General features: G+C 36.7%; 3 protein-coding genes across 6 annotated transcripts in view; 2 read left to right on the top strand and 1 right to left on the bottom strand.

Annotated features, from left to right (window-relative positions):
- The first annotated feature begins 838 nt into the window (after positions 1-838).
- On the top strand, positions 839-2,773 carry LOC126964580 (U11/U12 small nuclear ribonucleoprotein 35 kDa protein-like). Of its 2 annotated transcripts, none has more exons than XM_050807778.1 (4): positions 839-1,242; positions 1,549-1,744; positions 2,221-2,351; positions 2,432-2,773. In XM_050807778.1, exons 2-4 carry the CDS (start codon positions 1,675-1,677, stop codon positions 2,771-2,773), a joined length of 543 nt encoding a protein of 180 aa, XP_050663735.1. In that variant the 5' UTR covers positions 839-1,242; positions 1,549-1,674. The 2 variants fall into 2 exon arrangements, with proteins under 2 accessions (XP_050663735.1, XP_050663734.1); XM_050807777.1 differs by lacking the exon at positions 839-1,242 and adding an exon at positions 1,294-1,428.
- Positions 2,774-2,909: 136 nt separating this feature from the next.
- LOC126964528 (uncharacterized) lies at positions 2,910-5,286 on the top strand. Its single transcript, XM_050807706.1, has 2 exons — positions 2,910-3,784; positions 4,860-5,286. Exons 1-2 carry the CDS (start codon positions 2,910-2,912, stop codon positions 5,245-5,247), a joined length of 1,263 nt encoding a protein of 420 aa, XP_050663663.1. The 3' UTR covers positions 5,248-5,286.
- A 3,774-nt stretch (positions 5,287-9,060) lies between these two features.
- LOC126964482 (uncharacterized) overlaps positions 9,061-12,045 on the bottom strand; it is a 49,533-nt gene continuing 46,548 nt past the window's right edge. For all 3 annotated transcript variants that reach the window (XM_050807627.1, XM_050807626.1, XM_050807625.1), the window contains one exon: positions 9,061-10,582. In XM_050807627.1, the coding sequence (XP_050663584.1) occupies positions 10,538-10,582 (45 nt within the window). In that variant the 3' untranslated portion in view covers positions 9,061-10,537. The remainder of the gene's footprint in view (positions 10,583-12,045) is intronic.

Below are 12,045 nucleotides of genomic sequence, written 5' to 3' on the forward strand. Positions count from 1 at the left end.
AATTATAGGCGAAAATGACATGCTATTCAATTAAATTAAACCACAAAATAAAATAAGAACTATAATATATTATATATCTACGAATACAATCTTAATATAAATTTACGCAAAATATCATCGAAAAATAACGATTGAGGTCATCCCTCCCTTGAAAGAACCGTTTTAATATATTTTTTAAATTTATGTAAGTTGTGATCAAATATGTCGACTTCATCGTGATGACTATTATATTCCCTGGTAATTCTATACAAGGGAGAGAAATAGCCTAGTATCTCGAGTAAAAGAGTATAATATTATATAGGGAAAAGAGAGCCCTCTCTACGCATTATGAGCTGTCTATTTGAAAGCTGGCGCCATTTGCAGATTGGCCCCGAAATTAACTATATATAAGCTCGAAATTATAAAATTCATTTTTAATGTTCTGACGCAATTAAATAACTAACTCTACTTTTTAATGTAGGTGTTGCAATTTTTTACCATGTTGAAATTGCGCGTAGAGTTAGTTATCTAATTTTGTCACAACATAGAACATAAAGGATAGATTTAGTAGTGTAAATATGCAAAATGGAACACGAGAGCTACATACATGTGCAAACGCTAGGCGTAGCCGCCATTTATGACCAGTGGGCAGTAAGTAGTAACACAAATAAAAGTAAGTTGAAAGGTTTCAAAGCGAGTGACAGCTGCCAAAGCTTTCATTTTCGGGCCAACTACCACCGACCAACAACAGATGGCACTACAGTCTTTTGAAAATGTCTCTTTAAGGGCTCATCAAACTTAGCGCCCCAAAAAAAAATTTTTTTCTATTTTTGAATTTTCAATAGCGCATATCGTTAGTTCGTAGTTTTTTCTTAATTGTTCGCTATAAATAATTGTTTGTTCTTTTGTTGTTTATCTAAAATCAAATAATTAAAAACATACCCTTTAGTTAGCCCCCGCCCCCTGTTAATGGGGGGAAACGCCTACTATTTGGTTCTGGCACTCGCCGGTCGCTGCCGCGGCACGCTACGCTCGGCTCGTGCGTTGTTTTAACTGTTCTAACATAACCTAACCTAACCAATTTTAATGAAATGCATTTTTTTTTAAATAAATAAATCGAGAACAAACGGCGAACTAACGATGTAATAAAAAAAAATTAAAAAACTGGGGGGCTAACTTTGAGCTCTAAGTTCCACCCCTGGTAAAAGTGTTCAGTGGAGTACCTACCGAGTAGTGTGCTGTGACTGCTGTGTGGACTGTGGAGTAAAAATATTCTTTGATTATTAGTTTAAACTTTAAAGTGTTCTGTGATTTTTACTTTAGACTTGAAAATGATAAAACACCCATATTCTTAATTCATTTTGGTTTTATTTGTTAATTTTGCCAATCTTTTATCACAAAACAGTTAGTTATACTTAAAATCTTTAATCTTTATTTTTTAGCGTAAAGGTAAACCATAAACATGCTTGTAAACATGAGCTTTTAATCGAATAGGTGTACTTATTCGATTGTATTGAAAAGTTTTAGTTATTCATTATTTTTCTTTGTATTTACTATTTTTGTTTTAAGCTGATGGTCTTGTTAGTTTGTTACCATTGGGCATTGATGCTCTTTTAAACCAAAATTAAAAACTAACAGTAAACGTGACAATTGACAAGATAATACATTAAAGTAGAGAAGAAAAGAGCAACAGCAATGTCTAAGAAAGATTTTGAGAAATATGCATACGATACATATGATCCAATAAAAGTGGGTTCTATTGATGGTAATTAAATGTTTAAAATTTCAAACTAATAGTAATTACTGAGTAGTCAATTATTATTTATTACGCGTAGTGTTACTAGAGTTAGTAAGTCGTAATAGGATTGTATATATATATTGTATATCCCAGTCTCAGTCTCTCAATATTGTTTGTGGCAATGTGGCACCGATGTGGGGCGGGTCGTTTCTTACTCTACATGTCGAGAGTGATGATGGTTTGCCCATATTTTCATGCTCTTGAATAGTCGCTACTTGTGTTTGCTTGATGGTTTTGTCATTGAGTACTCTGCTTCAAATTAATTTACTGATTGCATATTATAAATATGATCAAAATTTAATTGAAAATTATACATATATATAAAATTGAATAAAACTAATTGTGATTTTGATGTACTGTCAATGCCCAGAATTAATAAAACATTTGTATGTGGCACTTCCAGTTCTATTCACAATTAACATTTTCTTATGATATGTCTACAGGGACTGACACAGAGCCTCATGATCAGGCCATTGTACGAGCAATATGTTCAGAATATATTCCAAACAAATTGGTTATAGGAAAACCTGAACTAACAATATTTATAGCACGTTTGAATCCAAGAACATTGCAGGTATTAACCTTAATAATATATTTTTTTAATCTAACATAATATACTTATCATGTGTAAATATCATATTAAAAATATTTCAGGAAACTATAGAATCAGAGTTTTCTAAATTTGGAAAGATTGTGAGATGCCGTCTTGTTAAGGATATTGTAACAGGAAAGTCAAAAAAATATGCATTTATAGAGTTTGAGAGTATGTCAAGTGTGGAGAGTGCCTTAAAGGAGATGCACTATGAGTATATAGATGGAGCTGAAATTGTTGTTGAGAGAGAAGCTGAGAGACGATTGTGGGGCTGGAAACCTAGAAGGCTGGGAGGAGGTTTTGGTGGACGCAAGGAATCTGGTCAATTAAGATTTGGATGCAGAGACAGACCTTTCAGGAAACCCTATAATATAGAACAGGGGCATGGATTGTTCAAACAATGAGTAGTGAAGTATGGCAATATATATTATTTAAATTCCAAGTCTTACAAAATTGATTGTGTCTGTGATAAGTACAATTGAATCAAGATGGTCATGTATTTTGACCTATAATAAAACAACATGTATTAGTATTATAAATATGAGTGATGTATGGAAGCAGCTGAGAGCTTGGTTCCGATCATTTACAGCCACCGAGCAGTATCTGAGTGCAGTACAGGTGGTGCTTTTCATTGGATTAATTGCTTTTCTCTCATTTCTTATATTGCACTTCATAGCATGTTGGAGGGGAAATAATTCATTCCCTCACAATGTTGACATAGACTACACTACTGTAACAATAGATGATTCAGATAGTAAACTATCAACATCAGACCATAAATCAAATTCACCTACAAAACATACCAGTACTACAAGTAAGGTAACTGATAGTAGTCCCTCTAGAGAAACTTCAACTTTAACTACTAATGTAGAATGCACATGGAAGGCATCACAGAAAACCTCTGCGGCAGCCCACTACTATTACAAACAAGAGAAAACCACTGAAGAAAATTCAGTTATTGAAAATGTAAGTCCAGAAACTCAAGAGGGGTCTGTCATAGTAGCAGATGATGGTGATGTTGATGTTGGAAATAAATCACACTTTGTGATTGCTTTGGTTAAAATTAAACTGAATGGTGATATAACATTTGGATGCATTCTCACAGTGATAACTGCACACTGGGCTATCACTGCCGCTAGTTGTATAGAGTCCATAGAAGAGGTTGACTCACTCGACTCATTTGTGATGATGGAGAGGTTTGGAAGGAAAGAGCAAGGAAAAGTCCACACTGTGTCAGATGTGATGATACATCCTCTGTACCAAGGCACCAATAAGAGCTATGATTTGGCTACACTTAAATCTGAAGCTGTATTGACTATTAACATTGCATCTATTCCAAAGTTATCAACAATGTTTGAATATTTACTTATTAACCTAGGAGAGAGTTTGGATATTTATGGATTTGGAAAGTACAGGTAATTATTTTTTATATAATACTTCTATTAATAGTCTAAGGAAATTTGTATGGTTAAATAATAAAACATAATTAAGACAAATTATTAATTAATTATTATTCATATTTAAAAAAAGTATGTGCACATTTATAAAATGTGGGCTGTACACCTGTTTGTCCTTTCTCTTTCATTAAAAAATAAGTAAATAAAATACTCTCAGAGCTTAGCTTTTATTTGAAACATTGATTATGTTTCAAATTCAAATATTTTTATTCAAAATAGGATTAAAAATCACTTATTGAATGTTTAAATTATAACAAACAGCCCATAGTATTTCATATTTAATTTGGTTCAAGAAAATGTACATTAAAACTAATTTTGGTAAATTATTGTCAATAAGATCAGACCAAATGAGAAGATTTCCAATCTCAGTGTGATATCCTAATCAAAAATATTGTAAAAAATTGTTGCCTTTTAATTTTACGTTAAAAGCACATCATGGTACTTGGCACTGATAAATTGACATACATAAGTTATTATTATATTATCTGTCTATGCATATAAAGTTGGGTAAGTTGTTTCTAACTAAAACAAATTATTCTTTACTTCTCAGCCTGATACTTAGAAGAATTGTTACCTTTTTTCAGAACCCCCTTTGTTAACATAATATTCGTTATTTGATAATTATTGGTTAAAATAATATTAAATCTAGATTTTATATCATTATTATCTTCAACTTGGATGTAGTGAGAGTAAACTTAGTTATGCCTTAAATTTTATTATCTGACATCCATTCTAAATGTTAGTCATAGGGAGAAGTTTTGAAACAGATAGTATTGTTCTTACATAACACAAGCTTCAAAAACCCAACCTTCGTTTCCCTTCTTTGTATTCTAAATTCTGTACTTAATTGATTTTATATTTATTATTCTAAACTCGATTTTGTTCATATTTTCTGTGTGAGGAAAATAATTTCCTCCGTTTTTTGTTGTTTGCTATAATCAAGCAACCTTCGGACAGTACAGTGGCTGTACCGACACATTGTACACCAGTACCTTAAGGATTATTATTTAACACAATACCGTTTATAAATTAGGAGCAATGACAGTCGTCCAGAATCACGAAGGTTGAAAAGATCAAGGGTAAGTGTGATGCCGCTGCGACGCTGCGAGGGCTCGCGCTCCGACGACGAGGGCGGGGCCGCCGGCGACGAGCGCTGGTCCGTGCGGCACCTGGCGCACGGCTCGGGTTTGTCGCGGGTGGCGGGTGGCTTGCGCGGGCTTTGCGCGGTTCGGAGAGGGCGGGGCGGGAGCCACGCATGCAGTTGGTGCGCGGGCGCGCCGCTGCTCCGCGGGGGGGCGCTGCTGGCCATCATGGCCGACAACGCGCGCTGTGGCTTGGACTGCGCGCCCGCACTCTACGTGCCACTAGCGCCGCTCAGAGACTGGATACTGTCCGTTACAAATGACAAACCTGTCTTCTGACTTTAATAATAATAAACACATACTACACGTAGTCCTGTTTGTACTGTATTTTTATTTCAAGTCGTCGTCTATTCGAATCTGAAAAATATGCCCGTATGCTATTCACATTTTAAAAGGCGTACCAACCAGCTGATATACCATACATTCAAAAAAGTGAATGAGTAAAGAGGTAAATGTACCCTTGTACACTAATTCATTCAAAGATCGTGTGCCCAGGCACACATTCGGTCGGGAGCCAGCTGCGATGATGCGTCTGTTCGGTTCCTGACAACATATTCCATATTATGTCGCCGGACATGCGCTCTGTGTGCTAGAATGTGGGCTGGCTTGAAGTATTGCCTTGCTCTAAATATTAGGTATGACCTCCAGTTTCTTCGAAGGCAATTAGTCTTTGCCTTCCAAATGAGCGCGGGATTTGTAATCGTTCGAGATTTCGAGACCCAGTACTCCGGGACTATTGTTATGGAGCAGTTATACCTCCGACAATTAAGGAAACTCGAACCTCGGAACGGCTGTGTGCTGGGGGTGGGAGAGAAGATCGCTTACGATCTACTATGATCTGATAGTCCGATGGACTTTCGACAAAGTTAATACAATCTAGCCTTAAGGTGCGTACAAATTACGCACGGCAGCCGCGCGAGCACATGTCTGACACGAATTAACCTGCATAGCCGCGCGAGCCAATATTTTGATATTAATATGGTACCAAGAACTTTCAGTCATAGTTTCAAAGTCTTTAAATTTAGATCTAAGTGACTCTCTTGGTCCCATATCATAAATTCCCCAAATAGCTCTTTTCTGCAACACAAAAATAGTATCGATATCATCAGCATTATCCCAGTCTTGCAAGTCTCAAATCTTGCAGTTTCAGTTTTTTTTACTGCATATGCAGCAGAACTAAGTCTGCTAAATAAGTTGTTTAGGTATATGAGGGCCCCATTGGAGTTTGGCATCTAACGTTATTCCAAGAAAAACAGTGGTATCTACTATTACAGCTTTGTCGTCTGCAGAAGTTGCAATGGTATTAATTTCTAGCTCCGGGATATCACAGGTACCTATAAAATAAATAAAGAAACGGACCTAGGACACTACCCTGTAGTGCTCCAGCTTTTATTTCTCTTATTTCAGACAATGCATCATCTTGTCTGACTCAAAACACTGTGAGTGAAATACGATTAGATACTTGTAATATCTGCAAACTGCTTGGGAAGCTTATTTCTTAGTTTGTGCATAAGTCCTTCCTGCCAAACTTTATCAAAAGCTTGCGCGACATCTAAAAATACTGTGGGACAAACTTTCTTCTCTTCTAGTGCCTTTTCCATTATGCTGGTTATTTTATGGACTTGATCGATGGTTGAATCTTTCCGAAAACAAATCTGATATTCTGGAATAAGTTGTTTACGTGGAAGGTTTCGAAGAACTTCATCTAACTTTTATTTCAAAGTAAGTAAAGTTCTAAATACGTAAACGTATTTTCTTTCTTTCCAAAAAAAACATATTTAGAAATCTTATCAGCTAGACTAATAATTATTTATAAGTCTAAGATCATATAATTCTATTCTTCTCTAATCGTGGTTTTATCACAGACAGGGATAAGAGACAGTCTTCACTGAATTTAACTTATGATAGATAATGGGCATTATGCAACGTGACAGATATAAAGGCTTTACTCTGTATCTGTCATTGTTACGTAATAATATTTTGACCTTAGTCAGAACGTCTACTTATAGTGGTATACTAATATAAAATGTGTTATGTTAACAATGAAAGTATAAAGATGAGAGTACCAGGCTGGTAGAAGACCAGGCGCGGCAAATGGGTGTGAGCAAGGGGCTGGTGGCATGCTCGCTGGTGATGGTGGGGCTGGTGGCGGCCACGCTCTCCTTGTCCGTGATGCAGTTCATAGCGGCCGCCACCATCAACGACACGGCGCTGCTGGAGGAGTAGCCTGCGACAGCACTCCACTTCTATGTTACCTACACTTAAGTGTTTGTCTGAACATTCAAATAAACGGTTTCTAAACTACATAGTCTAGAAACTGGTTATTTTAACGCCATTCTTCATTGTTAACGAATTGATTGTTTAAATACAGGTGCGTGTCTATCTTGCCTATCTATAATAATATATAAATATACTAATTTAAATTGTATTTATGTGTATTTGTATGCCTTCAAAGAATAAAAATTGCTTAAGGTATTTCGTTTCCAACAATAAATAAATCAATAAAAATAAACAACTGTAAAGGAAACGTCAAAGAATTGTTATGGAAATAGGATACTTATACGTAAGTTAAGGTTCGCAGACATGGTCGCTAACTATGGGCCTGATGAGAAAGCTTAGATGTTCGGAGTTTCCCTGCGATATCGAATCAGAAATGAGGAGATCCGTAGAAGAACCAAAGTAGTACAACATAGACCAGATGGTTGCGAAACTTTAGTGGTAGTGGGTAGGGCACATAACTCGGCAGACAGATGGCCGGTGGGGCAGAAAAGGCAGAGAAGTATTATCCAAGCGCTTTGGGTAAAGTTCGAAAGTTTAAGCAACATTAAATTGTATTGGGCGTTAATCCGCATACATCTAGGTGAACCCAACTGGCTGGGTAATGTTAGGTGTTGCATCATACGATCATTACAAAGTACCTATAAGTAGGAAGTATTTTATTATAAACAAAAAATACGAAGAGGATGTCGGATATGGCCCGCCATCCCGAGACCAGCAACCAGTGGAAGGGTAGACCTAGATGTATACGGGTAAGCGGTGAATACAAAATAAAGTTGATTTCAATTGCGGACTTTAACCAAAGCACATTGGTTATACCCGGGTAAACCTAAGTTTACGTCTTAACCTTCTAGCATTAATTTACTTACTAAGTTGTTGCAGTAAAAAAAGCATTGTTAAGTGTGGAGTAGCTTGCAGAAAGTTAATAAGGTATCTGCTAGTTATTGGGTGAAGAGCAAAACTTGAATTGCTTTTGTACAACGTGTCAGCAGACCCTGAGATACAAGCACAGGTAATACGACGGAATCGTAATGCGGTACGCTAATCCTAATAGATGTACTTACTACGGCTACAGGAGCGTCTCCGGCCTTTTAAGCCAGGCCCCAATTTTTTAACAAAACATGTTAAAAAAACTTAATAGCAAAACAGTCCGTCCGCTGCACCTGTTTTTGTTTCATTTCAAACATAAGTCCCGAAAAAGTGAAACCAGCTTTTGTATTTATTTTTATGATCTACCAATGTAACATCCCAAAGAACCAGTCTTTGATAAAAAACAAAGTATTTTCTTTATTCCACTCCATGACTAACAAACCAAATAGATGTATCGCTAGCTACGAATGATAGTTAGTCTTCATTCAGTGAAGGCTAACAAATTAAGCGTTAATTTCCCTCCCCGCAGGCGAACGCAGGTGATGTTATGCATTTCGCGCGTTAACATGTTAAGATGTTTTATTTAAAAAAGTGTTTAGCCACACCCCTAATCTGTTTATAAAACATGTTTTAATGTTAACTAACATGAAAACACGGCGCAGCTTTAGGAAAGTGTATAGGTACGCTTTATTTGAAGGTACCCATGTCGTATCTTACTGTCTCACGACAGAATACACTTGATGACGTAATACGAGGTATTCAGACGGGGGAAAATGACATCTGTCAAACAGCACGTATTTGAATAGAGTAGAATAGGTGTAGCCATGTAGGTCACGTGATGTGTTACCACTCAAACTGGGCAGGCTTGGATAGCCACTTACTTCCGTAATGAACTGCAGATCGAGACAGCATGTCCGGGCTCCAGTAATCAAATAAAACAGCAAATAAGCATTAACGTAAACAATTTATTTAAATATTTGACAATATTGAATCACTATAATACATTCCAAGTCATCACATAATATACAGATACATTATACACGCCGGGCCCGGCTCATCTACTATCTACATCCTCCCACTTTACGATAAACTAAACCCATCTGTCTGTCTGTACAAAAACAAAATATATTTATATTTAAACAGTATAAGATAGCAACGAAATAATTTAATTATTTTGTATAAGAACCGAATGCACCTTTGTATATTAAATAATAATATATTATATACGCCCAATTTGAATTAGCTATAATAATAAAACAAACAATAATTCATTATAATACTAAACTTTCCGACAAAATTAATTCCTAATATATTTACCATTTTAATTATAATAATAGATACTAATAATAGATAGTTTGCGATGGTCGAGTGCGCTTAGGTTTATTAACTCACCCATGTCGCTACTCTATGTCGGCTGCCATGTGTGTCAGCTGTCACGCAGTGGGGCATAGACCATAGAGTGCATGGTTCCGATATTTCCTCAATAATTACATATTGGAGCGTGGATCAACAAATACTTAGATAACAGGGTTGCATACATATGCATTCATTACATAGAAGAGTGAGAACTGTCTGGTCTGTGTGACTGTATTGGTGAAGTAGTTTGTGAACAGTCGTTGCCTCAATGTTAACTGTCTGTAGGTAAAAGTTGCAGTGGACCGATCTATACGTACCCTGTGAGAAACAATCTAAATATTTGCTGTTCGATAGTCATAAATCAACTATTAAATAAAATTAACCCGACATCATATTTGGACCCTGTACAGTGTTACATGATAACATTACAATACAACCACGACTAAATGACAGAACTCCACACTCGTCACAATAATGAGTTCATAAGCGACGAGGCCATATTTGGGAAGGAATTTAGGTACTATTAACAGCTCATTGATACTTATTAAAATATTTGAATGCACGAATATTAGACATGCTACAGTACGAGTAGTGACATGTTTTAAGAAAATAAAAACCCACAGAGCAGGGAAGTAGTATCAGACATAATATATAGATAAATAATGAAGAACAAGATAAATATATTTTTATTACAAATATAGTACAGTATAGCTGTTTAACTATTTCTAAAGGATTTTATTTTAACCTCACTTTTGAGTGAACGAATATTTCTCGTTGTAGTAATAAAAACTTTATAATATTCTGTTATCGATGAAGATATTTCCGTGTTCACAGGGTAGCATGACGCGTCGCTCACTTATTTTTTTTTATATAACGCTAATTATGATACGAATCGTTGCATACAAAATGTACATAATATTGTAAATATGAGACCATACAGTGGAACTAACTGGAGCTTACACAAACTGGAACAGAAACGGTTGGACAGCGCGCTCCTCTATCAGACAGAGCAATAATCGAAGACGGGTGTTCCAATCAGTCCAGTGATAGTTGAAGTGCGCTGGTGCTAGATGCCACTGCGCAACGTGTCGTCGAGGGGGTCGCTCTCGTGCTGCACAATCAAAACAACCATTAGGTACTCCCACTGACCTCTACTATATACGTAACTGGCGGCTATCAAAGTGCTTTTGTGCCTGTTTGATAATCGCCATTTTGGCGCTGTTGGCCATGTAGTGAGTCTGCGGTACTAAAACTAGTGATGACAACCTCAGCAAACACGGATATATGTTGGAAAACTATTTACAAAAAAATGTGTACTTTATTACGTTGTTTCTATAAGTATAAATAACACGGAAAACCAACGAAATTAATTAAAATTGCAAAAATACTTCAGAGTACTGTACGCTTCTTTCGCAGCCATTTGTTTGATACGTCAAAATTAGTTCTCTGGACGCTCGCGAAGGCGCTTCTAATAGGCACAAAAAACTGTCAAACATATGGAACAGCCTGTCCAGTGGTATTTATACAGGTCATTGGCATCTCCACACAGCGTCAACTTACATTTGTTGACGCTTAATAAGTTGATCCTTAAGGATATGTCCCACTACGCCTGCTATGAACCGATGACCCCTACTGACTATGAATGAATGAATAATATATTTTCTCTAATTAACACGACTATTAGTATTTAAATATGAATAAAATACTTTCTAAGGGATTAAAACACATGTAATTCTAACTGTAATTTTTACAAAACGTGTTTATGTAAAAGTAAATTTTTTCTAATTTATTTATTTAACTCTTATTTATAGTTTATGTAAAAATACAGTTACAATTACACGCGTTTTAATCCTTGAAAGTACTTAGTTATTACGACTAAACACGTGGTTCACAATTGATTAGGTAGTCAGCTAAGGCCTTGTTCACACGCAGTGAACTAAAGCTAGCGAATATGCGGTGAAAACACAACACAAAAATATGAGAGCCTTCTATAGCATACATAGGTTCTAGAATAACTAAGTTGACGTCTACACATGCCATGACGTAGGTGACTGCGATGACGTAGACCGGTATTCCATTAATAACTAAGCAGTAGTAGAAATTACTAGCACTACACAATACTGCACAGCCACTTTGTGGAATCAATTACCGGCTGCGGTTTACCCGAACCCATACGACTTAGGGGGGACCTTCAAGAAAAGAGCATACTCCCACCTTAAAGGCCGGCAACGCATTTATTGACACCTGATGTTGCGAATGTCCATGGGCGGTTGCCTCATCTGTCGCCATCCCGTGAGCCTCTTGCCCGTTTGCCCCCTCTTATATATATAAAAAAAACTACATAATAATCAGGAATCATCTGCACTGACTCATAATACTACCTTCAACAAATACGAAATATATGCGCATTACGTACTTTACACTAAATAAATTATAATAGAATGATCGGTAATCGGGACGAGGGAGGGGTACCTGGTGTATGGAGCGTGCGGGGAGGGCGGGGGGCGCGCGGGGCGAGGGCGGCATCGACACCAGGCGCGTGCCGCCCGCCGGTGGCCGCTGGCACGGACACGA

This window comes from Leptidea sinapis, chromosome 5, assembly GCF_905404315.1.
Source record: "Leptidea sinapis chromosome 5, ilLepSina1.1, whole genome shotgun sequence".
NCBI classification, from domain to species: domain Eukaryota; kingdom Metazoa; phylum Arthropoda; class Insecta; order Lepidoptera; family Pieridae; genus Leptidea; species Leptidea sinapis.

What these genes read in the sequence shown, in the direction of transcription:
- LOC126964580 (XM_050807778.1), top strand. Translation starts at nt 1,675, where the DNA reads ATGTCTAAGAAAGATTTTGAGAAATATGCATACGATACATATGATCCA. An exon ending in AAAAGTGGGTTCTATTGATG is followed by an intron (nt 1,745 to 2,220) that starts GTAATTAAATGT and finishes ATATGTCTACAG; the next exon opens with GGACTGACACAGAGCCTCAT. An exon ending in TGAATCCAAGAACATTGCAG is followed by an intron (nt 2,352 to 2,431) that starts GTATTAACCTTA and finishes AAAATATTTCAG; the next exon opens with GAAACTATAGAATCAGAGTT.
- LOC126964528 (XM_050807706.1), top strand. Translation starts at nt 2,910, where the DNA reads ATGAGTGATGTATGGAAGCAGCTGAGAGCTTGGTTCCGATCATTTACA. An exon ending in TATGGATTTGGAAAGTACAG is followed by an intron (nt 3,785 to 4,859) that starts GTAATTATTTTT and finishes TTTATAAATTAG; the next exon opens with GAGCAATGACAGTCGTCCAG.